General features: G+C 37.8%; 1 protein-coding gene across 1 annotated transcript; it reads right to left on the reverse strand.

Moving 5' to 3' along the window:
* Positions 1–7,500: 7,500 nt before the first annotated feature.
* On the reverse strand, positions 7,501–20,005 carry LOC117293835 (macrophage mannose receptor 1-like). The gene is made up of 12 exons (XM_033776291.1): positions 19,769–20,005; positions 16,472–16,629; positions 14,894–14,997; positions 14,333–14,472; positions 13,614–13,768; positions 13,161–13,267; positions 12,704–12,843; positions 11,998–12,192; positions 9,894–10,193; positions 9,180–9,215; positions 8,616–8,648; positions 7,501–7,630 (listed from the first exon to the last, which is right to left on the reverse strand). The coding sequence occupies exons 1-12, from the start codon at positions 19,821–19,823 to the stop codon at positions 7,521–7,523; spliced, it is 1,533 nt and encodes a 510-aa protein (XP_033632182.1). The 5' UTR covers positions 19,824–20,005; the 3' UTR covers positions 7,501–7,520.
* Positions 20,006–22,525: the final 2,520 nt, after the last annotated feature.

The raw sequence follows: 22,525 nt of genomic DNA on the forward strand, positions 1-22,525 counted from the left end.
TTTATGCTAAAAACTATTTGAGTAATTACTAATAGTGTCCATAGTGCCTTTAATGTAAAAAAAATAAAAATCACAACTTGTTATGGAAAATGGGAACACTTTTTGCGATACATCTCTTTATTTTGCAGGAAGAAGTGAAGTTTTATTCAGATCTTTACAAAAGCCATAAAAGGTGAATCTAGGAAAGTGATTTTCTTCCAACATGATTATTAATAAGAGCACATGTCTTGTTAAATTATATAAAAGGAATAGTTATTTCGATAAAGATGTTGTCTCTTGTCAATTCTAAACTGTATCTGCAAGCTTCCTTCTTACAATTGCATTCTTTAATTGTGGACAGTGTTATTTTTTCACCAGTATTTTTTTTTAATGGTTGTGACCGTTTTTTCCCTGCAGACCTTTGGTCATTATATTATATTTTCTTGCATTTTATTTGACCTCGTGTATACACTACGGGATTTTGTTTACCACATCTGAAGGTTTCTTTTAATAGCATGCTAAATTGCATGCAGCGGAAGCGAATTTCTACACAAGTCCTTCACAAGTGACCGTTTTTTCCCTGCAGAACTTTGGTCATTATATTATATTTTCTTGCATTTTATTTGACTGCGTGTATACCGGGATTTTGTTTACCACATCTGAAGGTTTCTTTTAATAGCATGCTAAATTGCATGCAGCGGAAGCGAATTTCTACACAAGTCCTTCAAGGGCATGGTGCGTTGTGTAATTAATGGATTATAATTCATTCATTATAAAATGAACGATACTTAATTTTTAAACGGATTATAAAATGAACAATACTTAATTTTTAAACGGATTAAATAAACTGTATGGGGGTCGTGTTAAAGGCAGTGGACACTGTTGTTAATTATTAGCGTAAACCTTACTAGGTAACGAGTATTAGGGAAAGGTTAATTAAAACATTGTGAGAAACGGCTCCCTCGGAAGTAAAGTAGTTTTCGAGAAAGAAGTAATTTTCCACGAATTTTCAGGTCTCGAAATCAAGCTTCGAAAGCACACAACTTCGTGTAACCAGGGTGTTTTTTCCTCTCATTATTATCTCGCAACTTCGATGACCAATTGAGCCCAAATTTCCACAGGTTTGTTATTTTATGCATATGTTGGGATACACCAAGTGAGAAAAATGTCTTTGACAATTACCAATAGTGTCCATTGTCTTTAAACCATTAAAAAATTTACGTTATGAACAACTAAAAACAAAAATCTATGTGTTCGTTTTAACCATTGATCTCCATTACACTGTCAGAGATCAATGGTTTTAACTGAGTCCTTATCGAGAAAACAATAGCTATGCATGAGATACTGTGTAAAGAAATAAACTGTATACACAATATTAAATGGAAGTGGTATTTTGTCAAAATAAAGCCTTTGTCACTAATATATGTGTTTTGATGAGTGGAATGTGAATAAACAGTTAGCTAAGGTTCTAAAAAATTAGTTCTTATCTTATTTACAACTTTAAGAAAAAGCCCCGACCCGAGAGGGAGCTGTTCGTGACGTCAATCGTGGCGCGACATTGATCTCAATATAGTAGAGATCAATGAGGCGCGATACTGGAAGAGAAAAATGCTGTTACAGTGTTGAAAAAGACGTCGGACCGGACCACCAGTACTATTGTTTTTGCGAGTCTGACCAGCTATGCAGACTAACCCCATCTTTAGTTATTTTGCTGCATCCGGCAGCAATACACTTGGTCGGCTTTGCCAGAGAAGTGCAGGATTTTTTTTTTTTTTTTCGAAACGTACAAACTCACGACTTGGATTTCCATGTACTTTGCACGTGTGTTTACCATACGCATAAAGGCAGTCTGCCTCGATTGACGTCACAAAAGGGGTAGGCGGAGTCAACCCCCAAACAACATTATCTAGTTTTTAAACATATAAATCGTTACAAACAATTACTAAACAAATTGTTTTATTGTTACTAAACATATACTCTTATGTTTGAAAAAAATAAAAATTCTATTTCCAGGTATTTTTGGGGAAAGGCTTATTTACTGGCCGTGTCTTGTAAACTGCCATAACTCTATTTTCATTTGTAACCGGGTTAATGTGGAAACTAAACTGGGGATTCTGTGCAAACGATGACACAATATGGTCGGATGGTTTTCAATGGCCCAAAACTCATTGTTAAAAATTTTTTAAATGTAAAGATAATCTCACGTATTACTTGCTGAGGTGCTGTGGTTTTCAAGAAACTAGTAAAAACAAGTCAGAAACTATAATTTCAACAATGTAAAACGTATTTACCAAAATACGTGTCATTCTAAAACAAAGACCGTGAAAGTTATTTTCGTGACATTGGTTTACTCATTCCTCAAAAACTACAGCACCTCAGCAAGTAATATTTTACGGGAAGCTTTCCACCATCATTATCTTCAGACGTGTAGTGTAATGTAAATCGATGGATATTGTGTGTTGTGTTTTGAAAAAGTACCCATACTATAATTGTAATAAATTATAAGTCTAATTTATCCGTTTTTGTCGTTATTACTAATCGATTTATTAATTATTTGACTGGAAAGTCCACCGACGGCAGTGGGTGTAGCAAGAGCAGTGACGTAAATGGGGTGGGGTGGGGGATGTGGGGGATGGATGGGGGGGGGGGCGTTTCCGTATGGCGCCACCACTGTACCAATTAAAAAAAAAAGGGATATCTCATTGATGTAAAATGAAAAAGTGGTGGCGCCATACGGAAACTTTTCAAAAATAATACATCAACAACAATAACTCAAACGGAAACTTGGCCAGAAGTTAGTGTCCCCCATCCCTAGAAAAAAAATGGTACACCACCATGCCCTCCAATAAAATGTTACCCTCGACATGGCGCTGCGAGGTAAACCAGAAATTTTCATAAGGGAAGCAAAGAAAATGTATGTTTTTATGAAATTGTCAACAATATCTACCCCGATTCAAGGAAGGCTAACTCAGTCATGTCAGTAACTGTTCATTCCAGCTTCGATAGAACAGGATTAAATGAACAATTTATAAATAATTTGCCATTTATAATTAGCGTAAGTTTACCTTATTTTGGGTGATGCTTGTTTGGCTGGTGACACAGTCTCCTTCACATAAATTTCCTTTGGGTGCCACTGCAGATGATAATACCAATAGTTGTAGAAGTGTCAATGGCCGGTTAATCCTTTCCTGCCCAGGCCGCCACAAGAACCTTGCTGATTTCTACCTCCATGTTGTTTAATAGGTGGTACTGCTAAGTGTGTCACGCTTCCACTGCACTCAGGAAACCCAGCTACTGAACGTCATTTTTTAAACAATGCGCACTTGTTCGAAAGGTCTTTACTATTTCTACCTCCATGTTTATACTAGCCAAACGGCCCAGTTAAATTGTTACAACTAGTTTTTGACTTGTAACTGCAGAAGACATCTAGTATTCCAAGGAAAATGCTGACGGTTTTGTCACAGCGAAACATTGGCCGACATGCATTGTGCCAAACGTTGAGGTCACTCAAAGTGCAAGCGTTCCTATACACAATTGCGTTATGCAATACGCGTGTGCTGAACAAAGCCGTCTAACGAATGCTCTTGAGGCCTCAACATAAGACAGTTTTGCGTACACATACCAGAGTAAACAATGTCACATCGTTAACATCTAAACCAACATTGCCTTTCGAGCTCAGTACAGATGTTTGCATTGAATTGCATGAACTTATATTTGAAAAGGCGACACAAAATTCCTTCAAATATTGGGCTTGCTTAAACTTATTTTCAGCTATTTGCTCAACTTAAAGATTAAAGTTTTTGGGAACACAAGAAACCGTCCGGCATCAACGTGTGCTGCGGACGACTTTGATCGCAAAGATGAATGGGAAGTGGCACGCGTGTAACTGGGCCCAATTTCATGGCTGAATTCTTTGCTTACGGTATGCAAAGCCATGAAATTGTGCACTGACTAGCTAATCAAAACACACACTCTTGCATTCTTGTCTCATCTATTCTAATACTTGTTCATACGTTCCCTTCCACGAGTCTTTACAAATGAGAATTTTCTTGCCCAAAAAATATATAAAAACAGCGATTGTTGGTCCTCTATCAATTCTTGCCCAACGAAACTTGCTTCGCATTCGCATGTTTTAAGTGCACTTAAGTTGCTTTACAGCTCATAAATCTCGCTGTCCTCGGTGGCATACGGTGCACTAATTCCGACGACCACATTTTCAACCGTCCTGAGGCTTAATGAACCCCGGAGTAAATTTCAATTAACGTGTCAATATACGATTGATGCTTCCAATGAAAATCTTATTCACCCCGTCATTATGTATGACATCTCTCACAATCAAATAAACTAATTCATGGCCGGACTAGATGCTGCCCCCCCCCCCAACCCAAAAGGTTCTGATAGCATCCTCTCTTGAATCAACCTCCTAGCCCTGAGGTGCGTTTTGGCGGTCGTAACCAATAACTGTTTCGGTCAGTGGCCATTGATTAACCAAGGCAAGTTCAACTAAAACTGTTATTGGTTAGGACTGCCAAAACGCACCCCATGTTAATTTCAAATGGGGTCGGAATCTCAGGGGACAGATTTAAATGGGCAGTGTAGGCATAATTTATTTCGACCGGTGTGTTGGTTGTAACACTAAGACAAAGTGTGTTTACACTACGGGGTGGTGGGTGGGGGAGCAAAGTCATGTTGACACTTGTCCTGTCCTCCCAACCCCACCCCTCCATGTCATCCCATTTCTGTTTTTGAAATAGATGGCGCCTTAAAAATGCTGTGAATCATCATCATAATCATCATTTTCCCATCAAGGTGTTGCTCACTTATGGTTCATACGTGATCTGCATTTGACTCCCCGTGAAGGACAGGATCACAAGGTAATGTGAATTGTTTCGTTGACATTTGTTGGGTCGGTCATGTCCTCTCTCATCGTTCTCTATCATCCTATTCCTCCAGTCCATTATGGGGCCTACATATACGTCGGTCTTCGTGATAAATTGATACTCCAATTTGTCGCTCGCTAATGGCTCGCTCCCGGCTGTGCAAGTTTCGCCTGCTTCAATCCGAGCATTCAACTGAACGAATTGAGACTATTTATCACAAATCAAATCTTCACATTAAATGTACTGAACACGTTTGGTAAATGTCTCACTGTGTGTATCTCGCCATATGCATAAAATAACAAACCTGTGAAAGTCTGAACTCAATTTGTTGTCCAAGTTGCAAGAGAATAATGAAAGAAAAAACACCCTTGTTGCATAAGTTACTTTTTGTGCTTTCAGATGCATAATAAAAGGCTTCAGCTGAAGTCTTTTATTCTTGAGGAAAAAAATCCTTGAGGAAAAACAAACATAGCACGAAGTTAATAAAATCATTTGTTATAGTGGCCCCAAATATGAGTTCGCTACTGGTAACAGCTGGGTCTACCTCGACTCAAATATTCGTTCATGTTTGTGGTAATAGCTGTTAAATATTGAGATGTAGTTTGTTGGTAGTCCTAACATAGAGACGTGCAAATGGAAACGTGAATCATTCTTTACAAAAATAATGTTTATTTGTTCCTAAACATAATAATTGACCAAAAAGGCTTTGAAAAATGTGCTGCTGCTGGCGATTTACATACTATGTCTTATTTTACTCACCATATTTACACCAATGAGGCAAAAGCTATACGAATATTATGTATAATAATGAATAGGGTAGATGGCCTTAGCTTTTGATCCAAACCGGACCTTCTTCAGAGGCATACAAACAAATACATATCCATTTATAGGAAAAGAGAGGGGAAAGGGATTAAGAGAAGGATTCAGAAAGAAGCGGGAAAATAACAACCAATCAAAGTTTCTATTTCCAGAGACAATTGGTGGCTATGAACCAATAGGAGTAAAGGGGCGAGGACAAAGGATGTTTAGTATAAAAGGATGGGTTACTGGACCATATTATGTATAATAATATACAGCGTTTATCTCCAATGGTTAATGTCATGTTTTGTGTTTGAAACCGGCAGAAAGAAAATAGCACGGTCATTCAATTAATTTGGGCACAGTGTTCCCTTGTAATTATGTCACATCGTAAACCTAAGACCAGCTGGAGCAAGAAGTATTATGACAACAGTTTGAGTGTCTGTTTATATCTACTATTTTAAAGTTAATACCCTTTAGCAAGAGAGCAAAGAAAATGTTCACTAATGTTTTTACTCTTGTTATTGCATCTATCTACCCCGTTTCTATGTACATCGGTGTTGCTATAATTATATTGTTTTCTTGTCTTGAATAATGCACATAAATCAGTTGTTCCTAATTTTATATAAATGAATGAATGAATTAATGAATTAATTGAACTGAGATATTGCTGGTTGACTGATAGACTTCATGGGGATGTTAACACTTCATGTCTCAATGTTAACACTTCATGTCTCATTTCAGTCTGATCCATTGATGAAAAGCCGATGGCATATTATACCCTATAGTTACTGTGTTTAAACGATAACAAGCTATTTAAAGTAATTAGTGGATCAAAACTAGTTTTCACTAGATGTCTTCCTTTGAATCGTAAATTCCAATGGCCATGTTGAAATGGTGTTTTCCTGAGAAAGATAAGGACGACAAGACCGTGATCAGCCATAAGGTGTCAAAACTGCTCTTATTTCTTCACTCAATAAGTTCGAAATCACACTTTGGGTTCCTCGTTTGTGTACTGAACTAGAGTTTACAGCACACCCCTTTCCCCAACAGAGATGCATCTTTATATTAGGCAAAACTCAAATCATGTGTTGAAAGCACGAGGTAACTGTACATTAATAGGTTCAAATGACACTCTTCGCAACGCAGTTATTGCATTCATACTCACTGTCCAGAGGGAGGTGTATCTGTGAATTAAAGAAAGAAAAATGTTGTCACAAATTTTAAAGTATCAATTAACCAACGTAACAAATATCGAGCCGAAAAAAAATGAATCTTTGCGGGGGTTTGTTTGGTGTGTTTTTGTAAGAATTCATTTAAAATCATAAAGATTGTACAAAGATATAATGTCGCATAACTAGTGTAACACGTTAACTGTGGGTGTCACTTAGTAATATAATAGCAGGATAGTAAGCATACAAATGAAACTCCAAGACACTGTTCTCTAATTGCTAAATACAGTAATGTTTTATTTATAACTGTATATTTCTGAAGCGATACAATGTGATCCAGAGAAGTGTCACGATGAGTGTGTAAGACAAGAGTGACCAGGCAAAAGAAAATAAGGCTTCTATATATTGTTTAAGGATGGGGATGATTGAGGATGAGTATGTTGGGAGGTCCTAAGGAAAACACATAAATTGTTATGTCCAGACATGGTCCAGACAACCAGTCTACTGGTGTCTGGGTGGGGCATAGATTTATTGAGATGGCCTTGTGCATGGGGGCACAACAAAGTCTAAGCTTACACTAGTAACAGAAAATAGTCAAGTTTAAGCACTGTATGCTTTGTACTTGGAGTTAATTAACCACAGTGATGCCTGTTAATTTTCACATTCACACATGTGGGATGAGGTAGGCGGTCTAAACGCTCAATATACGTACTCTATTCACTTTAGCCTTGATGACGATAACTGCAAGTACACAGCCAATGCAAAACGCACCAATTCCAATTAGAGTCCCAACAACAACACCTGTAAAAAATAAAAGTACAAGAAAGATATACAATTCGTAGCCAAACAAAACCTTCTTCTGAAAGAGTTTCTGCATACTATTTTATATGACCTCATTTGGTTAGAAAAAAGTAGTTGTTCTTTATGTTTGTGGTTTTGTACACAGTTCACTGCATTGGGGTCAGATTTTCCGGGGGACACCACACCGGTGTGGCGGTTTCAACTTTCCGTCGTGTTCAGTTTTCTGAATGACCAAATACGGTAACATTACGTCATGCGATGCCTGCGCACAGCAAGCGAGAGTAGTCAATTTTTAGTGCCGTATTGAGTCATCCGTTATACTACCCTCCGGTAGCTGTCATGGCGGCGTCCACGAGTCGATTACAAGGAGCGGCAAACGCGTGGATCTTATGGGAAAATGGGGTTTGTTTTTTATACAATCAGAGTGTGACCTGCTTAAAGTTGTACGCATGAATACGTGTAAAGATGGGGCAAGAGAATATGTGACTAAACAGAAAAGAATCGTAATAGAAACAATTTGGGGTCACTGAGAGAACTACAGTACTCGCCAGGGTACTCGCGGCGGTATTTTTGTCAGACTACGTCACCCGGAAAACTGAACACGCCGGAAAGCTAAAACCGTTCGAACAACGTGCTGAAATGTTCGGCTACGTCACCCGGAAAACTGAACACGGCGGAAGACTGAAACCGCCACACCGGCTCCGGCTTAGTCTTGGCCCGACTGGGCTCCGTCAATTAACAGTGTGCACTTTCCACGGTGTTTCAAACATAAGAGTCCTTAGCCGGAACCCACAGTTAAACTTTGGAAAAAAAAACTTGCAAAAAAAAACAACAACTGGAATACACGCCTTGGAATGTCATACACTGCTACAGCAACAGGCCTATTCTTAAAAATTGAGTCAGACATTAGTATTTTTTGTATATAGTGTGTACACAGTTCCCGTTACTCATATAGGCTTGTAACGCATCAGAAATAATATTTTACCTTGATTCACCGCATCCTTGTTCCCTTCATCATCTGCCAAATAAACACATAAGTAATTGATATGTTATCAGTAGTGTTGTACTTGCAGATCTAAACTTATATTGTTGTAAACGTAGAAGACGCTTAAAGACATTGGACACCATTGGTAATTGTCAAAGACCAGTCTCATCACTTGGTGTATCTCAACATATGCATAAAATAACAAACCTGTGAAAAATTTAGCTTTATTGGTCGTCGGAGTTGCGAGATAACTATGAAAGAAAATAACACTCTTGTCACACGAAGTTGTGTGCTTTCAGATGCTTGATTTTGAGACCTCAAATTCTAAACTTGAGGTCTCGAAATCAAATTCGTCGAAAACTACTTCTTTCTCGAAAACTATAGGTCAGTTCAGAGGGAGCCGTTTCTCACAATGTTTTATACGATCAACTTCTCCCCATTACTCGTACCAAGTGAGGTTTTATGCTGATAATTATTTTGAGTAATTACCAATAGTGTCCACTGCCTTTAAGATGTTGTTCAATTAACATTATAATTTGTAGCCTAACTCATGTTTGATTTTACCTGCGCTTTCAGCCAAAATCGGGACGGAAGTAGCAACTGAAAAGAAAGGAAAACAAACCCACAAATTATTGGCAAATACTCTCTGAATGTTTGAAAACTGTATTTAACAAATCGTAGTTCCGTTTGTGTGAGGAAATAAGTTACTTATTGTCAGAACTGCGAGAATGAATATGACAAAAATAGTTAGTTATTTTTATTTAGAAAAATTATTTAGAAAAATCATAATCTTTAAAGGAACGTTACAGAATTGGTAAGAAACAGATATCGTGAAGATCACAGATTTACATAAAACTTACATGGTCTAATGATGACGATAGTATAGAAAACATCCCTTGAAACATTTCTGTCTGAATTTTTATATTTGATGAGGAGTAAATAATCTAATTTCGCGTTTGGAGATTATCGCTCGTGAGCGTTTTATTCATTTTTATTTTGGCATCGATGCAATGCAAAATTTATAACCGGTGTTTCACTATTCTTTCGTGACCCAGATGGCCGATCGATCTCAAACTTGTACAGGTTTGTCAGTTTATTTATATGGTGGATTACATAAAGTGGATACACTGCCAGCAACTGTTTTGTTAGCAACAACCAATTCTGTAATATTCCTTTTGAAGATTATTATTTTTCTAACCGGACTTGAAGATTATCACATAGCTGAAAATATGCACTAATTGCAACATTATCCATTGTTGTGTATCATTGGTTTCTTACCTACATCCAGAAGGAATGTGTCCATTTTAAGAACGCTGACTTCGCCCAAAAGCGTGGATGCAACACAAACATACGATCCGGCGTCCTCGATCTGCAGGTTTTTAATCGTCAGTTCGTAGTCCCCCTTTTCAGAAAATACTTTAATATCGGTCTTTTCATGATTTAAAGTAATCTTAGTGTCGATGTCCTTTTGCCACACGACTGTGACGTCAGTGGAGGGTATGTTCACGTGACAACGCAAGGTGACACTTGACCCCACATTGTATTGATCAGGCCCATAAATTGTCACCGTCATGTCATCTGCAAATGAACGGCATAACAAAAACAAAATCAAACTTGGCATTATCGGTCATGGTAAAGGGACACGTTGCCTTACATCGGGCAAATGGGTCCATGAACAAGTTTGAAACCGTTTTCCTTTTACTTTCCGCCAATATTAAGAGCAAAAATGCGACCCTTCTGTCAGAATCGCGCCACGTTTATTTATTGTCCAGTTCTTTGGCCAACCCTAAAACACATCGGTTTAGTCTTACCGTTGATCTTTACTATATTGTCAATATAGTATACAAATATTGAGTGGCTCAGAGTGGAGTGGGAGGAATATTATCGCAAGGTAAAATTTGGACTGTTCCATTTCACGAGGCGAAGCCGAGTGAACTGGAACAGGTTTGTTGTGAACTGGAACAAGTTTGTTGTTGGCAAAAGGAAATTCAGAAGTTCTTCAATTTACTGAGATTATCTTACGGAGATTATTTGTAAATATTTGTGGTTACTGTTTTGTGAATTCATTCAATGGCATTCATTCACTGTATTCTTTATGTTGAGATATGTCCAAAAAGCTTGCACTGTTTCGGTTATTATTTTACTGTTTCGCTCTCCCGTCATGTGACTCCCTATACTATTTTGATGATGAGCTGAAAGCAGAGGTCCGCTGAACTTCTGAATTAAAGGCAGTGGACACTATTGGTAATTACTCAAAATAATTATTAGCATAAAACCTTACTTGGTAACGAGTAATGGGGAGCTGTTGACAGTATAATACACTGTGAGAAACGGCCCCTCTGAAGTAATGTAGTTTTCGAGAAAGAAGTAATTTTCCACGAATTTGATTTCGAGACCTCAGATTTAGAAGTTGAGGTATCGAAATCAAGCATCTGAAAGCACACAACTTTGTGTTTTTTCTTTCATTATTATCTCGCAACTTCGACGATCGATTGAGCTCAAATTTTCACAAGTTTGTTATTTTATGCAAAATTTGAGGTACACCAACTGTGAAGACATGTCTTTGACAATTACCAATAGTGTCCAGTGTCTTTAAGTGGAAACTAAACGTGTACCTAACGTCTCCTTCGTGACGTCATTATAACACTGCGTGCCATTCATTGTACGTGTGAGCGTACAGGGAGAGACTATAGATAGAGACGAGCAATGCCGTTTATACAGTCTTCCGCCGTGTTCAGTTTTCCGGGACTCAGTAAAGCATATAACAGTTGACTTCATTCGCTTGCTGTGCGCAGGCGTCGCATGACGCAATGTTACCGTATTTGGTCGTTCGGAAAACTGAACACGACGGAAAGTTGAAACCGCCACACCGTAACTTGGAGTATCACTGCTTTAGCTAACTGAATAAGTTTAATAATTGATTGTGGGTTTAAAGTTATAATCATTCCAATATATTATCTAAATTCAACATGGTCTCATCATGCATTGTCATTTCTTCAGTCGTCTTTTAATTAATTTTACTCTGGGTCATCACTACATTAGTTCTTAATATATAATATTGTTAGTTACATTGGTGGTTCACCATGTCACAGTAGAACCACGCAGATGTGAGGCATGTGAAAAGTGTTGATCGTTTCAACCACAAACGGTTTCAAACGCTTTTCATAGACTACTCGCCTCCAAGCCCACGTGTCCCTCCAAATACATCAACACACACAATTGCGCCCCCTGGAACGCTGCAATATACTTTTCCAAACAACTGCTCTGTATACTGAACATGGTATAAACACACTCTGAACTAAAAGCATCGACGCTGAGCTGACCAGATAACATTCGCAATAATTGTATTTATTAAAAAGATATAAAGTGAAATATAGGTTACCTTTATGACAAGCCATATCAGCAAACTGACTCTCACAAAGACACGTGCCATCCTCCGTACTGCACTGACTACCGGTTACACAACTTGTGCATCTCCTATCAGACTCAAACTCCCAACAGTTATCACTTTCATCTTTGCCGACTGATGCCCCGTCACCACCATCCCCAGATCCAATGTTACCTCCTTCATAACACGCTGTGGGGAAAAGAGTAATAGTAAGCAAGATGAACATAAAACTGGACATATTGTTAGATACAAAACAAAAACTCGCAGTGGGTCAGTCAGTTTGTTTTTTGGAATTGTCAGCTTGTTTTAATCCATGTAGTTGTGTACAATAAAATTAGCATGTAACAATTTCATTCTAAAAGGTTGTCGCGTTTTTGAGATAAAGCCGAAACTCCGGAGCGAATAATTATGTCCACGCGGGAAGAATAAATATGAATACACAATCTGAGAAAGGTTACCGCGGCTACAAACTTCTAATATTCAATTTGTTGGGGATACAACAAACTTTTAAGGGGGAAGTGTTGCATGGTCACAGTTTGTACCTTTAAACCTGTAACCAGCGTGTGTGTTTGCAGAGCCGTATCTTCGTTAATGGCACTTACTTTCATTCAAGACGTGGTCATGTTTGAGGAATCATGCGGTATAAGCTTATAATGCCTTTTGGCATTGTATACTGATATTAAGACAAACGTTATCTTACGTTGCAGGGCACACACATAGCGAGTCCACCGGTCGCACGACTGATCTTTCCACAGTCCGGATGAACTACGGGTGACGAGCACAGCACAGTCATCAGACTGGGTCACATTTTGAGGTTTGCCTGCCATCCAGTTTTGGTAACTTCAAAAATAAAAGAAAGGCTGTTTATTTCCCTCTTAAATGCTAAGATATGAACTATGGGTGGTTACGACAGACAGTACAACTTGTCCCTGTCCTTGGATTTAGGGAGAAAATTGTGCCACATCACCTTATAAACCATAAATTGTGCTTTAAAGGACTATGTCTCATACTTCAAAATGTAGCTCCACATACCTTGCAGGACAAAATACTTGATGCACCCCAAGGTATGTGACAAAGCGCTATATAATAACCTATATTTTCACTGCACTTCACATTTTTTTCCATTTAGATACCAGCGGAGGACATTCAAACTATACCTGGTTTCTTGAAGCGGACTTCCGTTCACCCATTCCCATTTGCCTTCTATTCCACGATCATGCAGGCCTATCCATATACCAGGGTATATCAATCTACCTAGAAATGCCTGCAGAACAAGAACACAAAGTATAATTATGATCTGGGCCCAATTTCATAAAGCTGCTTAGCAGAAAAAACACTACTAAGCAAACTAATGCATCATAAGCATACACAACTTGGTAAGCACAGAAAAATCTTGCTTTTAACAGAAACTGGTTACCAGCTAAAGTTCCCTACGGTTACATTGTTGCAACTGGTGGCCCACTCATTTTTTTCTATATGCAGTATTTTCTGCATATAACAGCTTTATGCAATTCGGAATCTGTGGTCGATATCCTGCTAATGTTTGAAAAGAAGAGATTCGTTAAAGCAATACTTTTTGTCTGAGCAACTTTTGGGGACCAAGTCCTTACATTGAGTTCAGGGTCTTGAACAACTGCAATTTTGACTCCATCTCCGAATCTTGTTGCACAATCCTCGTTTGCCACAGACCAAGCATTGACTCCACCATACCAGTAACATTGATCCCGAAATAGTGTCCCTCCATTAGGGCAATGAGTGGGACTGCCTGCAAATGTCATCATTAAAAAAATAATATTATGTAAACAAAAACACTCCATAAAAAGCGCTTGACATAATATAATCAGTACAAAGCGCAGTTACAAAGAAATATAGAGACAAAGGAGTCAAAACAAATAAGAAATTAAGTGATTGAAGGGTGATTTCTAAAATAGGTGGATTTTTAAAAAGGTTTTAAACAGTAGATTAGATTTCCCGGCAGCCCATTCCACAAATAACATATCACAACATTCTTCCATGTAGGCTAAATACCGGTAGTGAAACTTGGACGGAAAATCAGGTGACCCGCTGCTAAAAATAGGATTCGAACTACCTCTAGCTATACCGGGCAACCTCGGTAGTCTAGTTGGTAAGACACTGCTCTAGAATTTCAAAGGTCCTGGGTTCGAGTCCCTCCCGAGTAACATGCCTGTGATTTTGTTCACAGAGCTCGGGAAATTACCGAATATACAGTGCTAACACACATCCGTGACTGTAAGGGTAAACCCAAATTAGTATGACTATGAAACTATGAAACAACCAAGCAAAAAAAATGGACAAAAAAGTGACTCACGCGGCTTGGCACAGATCATCCCTTTTCTATCACGACACCTCGAGTCTTTCCACTTGCCGTTGCTAATCTGTAATGCCACACAGTTATTCTCCAATGATTCGACTCCAGACAGCTCAGTTTGCTCTTCTTCGATGAAGTTCCTGCAAACACAATCGGACCATTAGACATAGTTTCAGCATTACAGAAGTTAATTTTAATGTCCTGAGATTCATTATCATAATTGGATCGCTTTCGAAATCCACAAAGAATGTAGGCCTCAAACTAGGTTTTTTATTTTTATAAAGTCGCCCAAAACAAGGCTAAAAGCAACTCTAGGTTAAGGGCTACAAGAAAGAAAACATAGAAGTGCAGAAACTCAGTGGAGCTGAAGGTAGGAATTGACATTCATCTTAAAAGATGGAAGATCATAGGATGAAGGGAAACATGCACCAGGCAAGGAGTTCCAAAGAGATGCAGTACAAGGGAAAAAGTAACTGGAGTAGCTCTTTGTTCTACATGTTCGGTAATTGGCAATATTACGTAATATTGTATAATGTCACAAAAGATTAGTGATATACTAACGTGTAGTTGACGGGGGAATCGTTTGACCATTTCCAATCGCTTTCGTTGTGTGTATCATGGAGCCCGATCCACACGTCCCTGTCAATTAGGTCGGTAAGAAAATCCTAAACATCGGGGGGGGGGGGGGGGGGGGAAATAAACAAATCAAAAAAATCGGGGTAATCTGCGAAAGGATAACACCACACAAAACACAACAAACAAACAAACAAACAAACAAACAAACAAACAAACAAACAAACAAACAAACAAACAAACAAACAAACAAACAAACAAACAAACAAACAAACAAACAAACAAACAAACAAACAAACAAACAAACAAACAAACAAACAAACAAACAAACAAACAAACAAACAAACAAACAAACAAACAAACAAACAAACAAACAAACAAACAAACAAACAAACAAACAAACAAACAAACAAACAAACAAACAAACAAACAAACAAACAAACAAACAAACAAACAAACAAACAAACAAACAAACAAACAAACAAACAAACAAACAAACAAACAAACAAACAAACAAACAAACAAACAAACAAACAAACAAACAAACAAACAAACAAACAAACAAACAAACAAACAAACAAACAAACAAACAAACAAACAAACAAACAAACAACAAACAAACAAACAAACAAACAAACAAACAAACAAACAAACAAACAAACAAACAAACAAACAAACAAACAAACAAACAAACAAACAAACAAACAAACAAACAAACAAACAAACAAACAAACAAACAAACAAACAAACAAACAAACAAACAAACAAACAAACAAACAAACAAACAAACAAACAACAAACAAACAAACAAACAAACAAACAAACAAACAAACAACAAACAAACAAACAAACAAACAAACAAACAAACAAACAAACAAACAAACAAACAAACAAACAAACAAACAAACAAACAAACAAACAAACAAACAAACAAACAAACAAACAAACAAACAAACAAACAAACAAACAAACAAACAAACAAACAAACAAACAACAAACAAACAAACAACAAACAAACAAACAAACAAACAAACAAACAAACAAACAAACAAACAAACAAACAAACAAACAAACAAACAAACAAACAAACAAACAAACAAACAAACAAACAAACAAACAAACAAACAAACAAACAAACAAACAAACAAACAAACAAACAAACAAACAAACAAACAAACAAACAAACAAACAAACAAACAAACAAACAAACAAGCAAGCAAGCACCCCAACACACACAAAACATTATAAACACAAACAAACAAACAAAACACCCAAATAAAGGTTTTACTTATCTTTCATCAGTGTATATTGAAATCAGACTTTTATTAATAATCATGTTTTTTTTTGTTCTACGTCTTGGACCTTTTTATCAATTTTTTTTACATGTAAATTTTCTTTTTTATCTTTTTAATGATGGACAAATAAATTATTGAATTGCATTTAATTGAACAAAACAAACGAACAAACAAACAGCAAACACCACTTAAGAAATCAAATTTCAACCCCCCCCCCCCAATATTAAAATAAAACTATTGAACACCCAAATAAACGAAACTGGGTATTTACATTAATTTCTTGGTCAGTGATGGCGACCAGCCTAGCGCCTTTGTATTTAGTGCACTTCTGTTCAGCATCGACCCAGCGTGCTACATCGTCTGGAATCCAGAAGCATTCATCACGGAAGAGATGGCCGTTGTTTAGGCAGTACTGTGGTTGACCACGTACTACAAATGCAAAAAAAAGACATCATCGGAGTCAAAAGAAAGGGTTATAAAATATACCTGTACTTGGATCTGGATATGGCGAGTTGGTCTACAAATAGAATGTTTGTAACCGTTTGTTTTGAAATGCATACGGTTATAATAGAAAGATGTTTCAAAATACAATGATCCACACACATATGCCTCAAAACTGCACGGTTTTCCTTTTACTTTGCGAACTGACACGGTCGGCCCTTTGGGAGTCAAACATTTTGACTCCACAAAATGGCGTGCCGTGTTAGTTAACGGCGTATAAGGACAACTGTACAATTTCGAGTCATTGTGAAGATCATTGTATTCTTCTGCAGGGTGTCATACCAGTCACAGATCACATGCCATTTGCATTGTAGACGGTTTTGTAGTAACCTTTATGGTCTTATACTTTTGAAGTGCTTAGCTATTTTGTGTGTATATCAAATATTGGGACAAGAGGACTCGCCAAAGGATGTTACCATCACATAGCTGGCGTAAAGCGCATATATTCCTTGACCATTTTCGGGCTAACACGTATCTTGAAGATTTCAAATCCGTTATTTTTATCAGCTACGAAAACCACACTGAAAATAACTATGTGTTTGCATCCCTGTTATGTAACTGCATCCCTGTGTTTTTTTCTCTTTCCTTTGTCCCTATAGTTTAGAACCTTCCATAGACTTTAATTTGTACACAAAATTCCCCGTTTTCCCCCTAGAATGAGTTTCCTTTTGTGTTGTGTCCTCGGTAGTGCATATAAAATGACTGGAACCTGGCTGTGAGACACAAAGAAAAGTACTGCCTCGCCTCTCCCATAAAGGAAAAGTGCCCTTTCGTGGACTTCAGTGAATTATTTTCCTTCACGAGGTTTATTGAAAACCATACAAGATGCGAAAGAAATTCCTTGTGGTAGTTTGAGTGAAAAGCACCGACGCACAGTGGGCCAGAATGGGATGAAAGCGCGCCAAACATATAAATCATTAAGTTTTGTGCAGGAAGGTTCAACTACTTAGCTTTTTCCGACCCGTAGAATCCAATGGTGATAATTAGATCGGAGTATGACGTCAGCAAAATACCGATTTTTGATTGGTCCTGATGTAATGGACTGTTTATCGCGGTTAAATTGTGACTAATTGCTTGCATCTGTGAATAATTCTAAGCAACCACGACAAGAGTTTTCAATGTTTGATGCATCATCAACAGAACTAACAACTTCAAATAATCGCTTGCTTGGTAAAGACGCCATTGTGCACTGTGGTACAGCTGACAGATACATTTAAAGACAACTAGCGGCAGTATCCCTCATCACAACATATAAGACACCAAGTACATTGAAATTTCAACTGCGCAATCAGACATAAATAGGGGTATCATATTGCACCTATCGGCGAGCGCAGCCTTGCTCGGGTGTCGTGTTTCTCAATGGAGCGCGCCATATGTAATAATCAGAAAAGGGCGAAAACGTACAGTGATCGCTTCAGAAAAACTGCTCTAAAATCGTGTATCGCAGGTTGTCGCAGCTACATTTGGTACCAAAATGATGCAAACAAGTTGCTCTATTAGAAATGAGTAGACTTTAGGCAGCAATCGACGGCAATCTTTAGTTTCCGTATTGCTGAACACAGAAAACGTAAATTTCATGTCAATGTTGACACAATTGTCAGTATTTATTCATAGAAAACTTCAACAAAAATAAAAACTGATTTAATTTCCTTCAAATATGAACCCTAAACTAGAGCCAAGTGAAAGTTTAGCTCCGTAACTCAATACAAGGTGTCTAATTTTGCTTTATGAAGATGTCTGCAACTATTTTCATTTTATGGTTAATTTCTGTGGATTTGCATACCTTTAAGAGGTCATGACAAGTCAATATATATATATTTTGCTTAATTTCCTCATAAAATTGTCCCATGGGGTATAAGCAACCTCAAAAGTGTTGAAAAAATTAAAACTAGCAGGGTCACGTTTCACCCTTTTTGGCGCACTTTGGTTTCGGCCTGGCCCACTGTGCGACGGTAACTTCTTTTTTTCAGGGATTTTGCTTATTTCAATTGCAATAAATAATTGAAATAAGCAACGGTGACTTTTGACTATGTCTCCAGCTTGACTGGCAAGTAGATGTTTCTCTGGTAGATTAGTGAACAACTTTATAATCCACGTTTTTAGATTGAAAGTAACGGTTGTTTTTGACAATCGATTAGATGAAGAACGTATCAGAGATGACACATTCAGGACATTGTGCAAATAGTGAAATTAAACAAACTCGTGTGACATATCCTGTAGTAAATCAGGACTCTCTGCGTCAGTTCACACCAACGTTTCCTGCAGTACAGGGGTGGCATTTCCCTGTCAGTCACCTTTTTATATTACAATTTACGTGCTTCCTTTTATTAAATTTGAGGCATAGAGCATCAAGGACTGTTCCTTGCCCTATGGTATTGGGGAAGAAGAGCCTATACTTGAGTGAGTACGGTCCACTCGACAAACCATTTGCACATTATTTTCGCAGAACTTGTAAACATTTCGGCTGCTATGTTTGGTCACATTCACAATATCGTACCATCCACATTGTAAAGAAAACTGTGGAGAGAGAATGCCCTAATATGCCCAACCCTTTCACAAAAATAAGTAGGCCTAAATATTGTAAAGTAACTTGGGTGAAAACTTTTTAACGGTTTGATTATAGGCAAAAGAACAACTGAAACATCAAGAAATGTATCGAAGTGTTATCACATAACATCAAACGTTGCTTGGGGTTCATCAGTAGTATTCAGTTCGGCGCATTTTGTCAAGAGCGTTTCTCTTTAACGAAATAATGATAGCCACATCAACACAAAGAGGAATGGTAAATAAATATAACGAACACACAGAGGAAAAAACCAAACCATGTTTATCAAAGATAACGTCTTAACTAAACTAACAATAAAGCAACAATTGTTTAACAAATCAAAGTAACCCTATACCACGGCTCATCAAAACAGAGAAAGATGATCAAAACAATTATCTTCCTTTGTATTAAACATCTTTGTGATGTTGGCACTCCAGCTCAAAGAAGTTTCGCAAATGTCACAAGACAACTCCCCTATCGTTTTTGACTTAAAATGTGAGCTAGAGGGAGACGTATGCCTACCTGTTTGAAGAAGATGAGCTGACCCAATAACCATCATCATCACGAATGGAATCATTGTGAATTTGTTTGAGATACGTCCGATACGTCCGTCCGTAGATGAAAAAACTGCCGAAGTCTCTCACATAATTCCACCAGGCATTGTTGATGCCTTGCTGCTCTATGGTTGATGCTTGGTGGCAGTCCACGAAAGAATGTGCAGTTAGGGAAAGTCCAGCTTGTATATCTCATTTGCTTATCTAAAATGGAACAAACTCGAGAGAGTACTTCCTGGTTCTAAACCAATACAAATCAAGGGGGTGGTATGCATGAATTCGGATGTAGGCAGCTACCACCATGTGTTATGTAAATTACCCTCGTTGCCTTACCTCGTGACCATGTGTACGAAGAGATAAGGCGATAGGTCGCCCTTCAAGACGCTGCGCGCAAGACCCTCGAGGGTAGTAAAATGAACAATCGGTATCGAGGGAGGCAAACTTTTCAAGGCTATTTTAGGATCTCTGGTTACGGAAGTAACAAAGCACCGCCCCTCACTCCCACAGTTTATGGTAACACCGTGCACCGTAGTAGCACAGGATCAATGCCTAAAATTCACTGATAAATAAATTAGTGTTGCTTCCAGTTTTCTATAATGAAAAAACAAAAACATTCCCGAATGCATGACACTGTGGTATAAAGTTATCTCATTTGTGTACGCTGTGAAAGGGTCTATGGCGTTTTGTACACCCGAGGGGGAAAATGACACCAAAGACGAAGTCGAAGGTGCCATTTTCCCCGAGAATGTACAAAACGCATGCAACAATTGTTTTGTAATACCATGGTAACATGATTATTTCTAAAAGTTCTGTTGTCAACTTCATTGTTTACGAAGAGTAATAATTCTTCACTGTTCCCTCGAACCCGCTGCTATTTCGTACTAAGCACCGCGGAAATTGACCGACGGTAGGAACGGTAGGACCGGTGTACAAAACAAAACTCAGGTATCTCGACCAGCAAAACTTCACAACTTTTTTTTACCGAGGTATAGACTCGACCAAGGGTAGAGGAAAGAAAGATAGTTCGTGGTTGACCACGGAAATACACATACACACACACAATACGCTGTGTTTAACGTCCCTATTGGTTTTGAACACGAAATCAAATTGAGGACGTCCTCGGTGTGACTTTTTCCCGGATCCCTTTTGTTATAACCTTCTCCAAGTCCTCGGTTTGAATGCGTAGACATGCCCGCACACACACACACAAAATCATTTTAAATGGCCCATGAATCTATTCTGAATTATTGGAATGCATTCTGACTGTCAACAAAGACAATCGTAGATCATATAATAGAGTTAGATCTCTGTCCTTACTCTATGCTTAGATCATGGAATGCAGATTTGTGTAGTGCAAGTTTTACATGTGCTTGAAACAGAGGGCGCTATCACAGTTTAGTTGTTCAACCATAGAGATTGAATAACAATCAAAGTAACAGCTGAAAACAGTCCCTTTCTTCATTTATAAAAAGTACACGAAACTCAGATAAAATACACGATTGTATGTGTTCTCCGTTGGGCTATGTACAAACTATGCATGCTTTAAGTCCAGGCTTTGTGTCCCTTTGAAAATATGTGAGGTCACAGGTTTACAGATTGTGACCAGTGCAGTCCTGCCAGGAATTGCCTGGGAATGAACAAGGTCACTCTTTTTGTAAACAAGTTTTCATGAACAATAGAAGGAAAACAATTCATATTAACACAATGGGAAAGCAAGACAGAGGTTAGCAAGACAGAGGTTATCAAGACATCCAAAGTTCCCTAAATTGTGGCAAACAATTGAAAATCTCAGGGAAAAATAAAATATTTCTTAAAAAGAAGCTAAACAAATAAAGTGCAGTTATACAATAAATACCATAATTCAAAATCATGATTAAATCAAATAAATTAAGTACCATTCTTCAAATAATAAATAAATATTCACCATGCTGCACACAGGGGAGTTTTATTTCTTTTCCAAAAACTTTATTGTTTTCCGTCTGTATCAAATTTGCCATGTAACTTGTTGTAAAGTCAAGTTGGCAACACATCCCCATTGGGGTATAACATCAAAGATGTTTCATAACTAAACTGGTGTGTGTGTAGGTGTGTAAATGTTTAACAGCGCTGTAGCAATTCCTTTTATGGCCTCTTCTTTTCAGAAACACAAAACATTAACTCGGATAGAGTAACCGTTTAGACTGTTTTAATAACAATTAGTAACAGACATCCAGAGGGTCCTCATTAAGCAACCTAAACACAAGATACAAAGCATGCCTCACACTCTGAGCCCAATGTCATAGAGCTGCTTAAACACAACAAAGTATCTAAGCACAACAAAATTATGCTTACCAGGATATGGTTATCAGCCAAACTAACCCGTCACCCATGTACAATTTGTGACTGGTATCCTGCTAATTTCTGCTAAGCAGAAAATTGTGAAGCAATATTTTATTTGATCAAGCAGCTCTATGAAATTGGGCCCTGTTCAAAGCAGGGGGGTTCACATCTCCATCCCCTCCTAAAGAACCAGTAGTTCCAGCAGTTTGATCATTTCATAACAATACGTGCTACTAATTAGCTCTAAACAAGCTCAGAATGCTTCCCAGTCACCAGAGCTTTTTTTTCTATTAAAAAGTGAAACACACTTTTGTTTGTAATAAAAATCAATAAAACAGCAAGCGTAATTTTTTCAAAAGCAGGTCCAACACCCTGCATTATATAATACCACTTTTTTCCATCACTC

The sequence above is a fragment of the Asterias rubens genome, chromosome 8, assembly GCF_902459465.1.
Source record: "Asterias rubens chromosome 8, eAstRub1.3, whole genome shotgun sequence".
Classification (NCBI taxonomy): Eukaryota; Metazoa; Echinodermata; class Asteroidea; order Forcipulatida; family Asteriidae; genus Asterias; species Asterias rubens.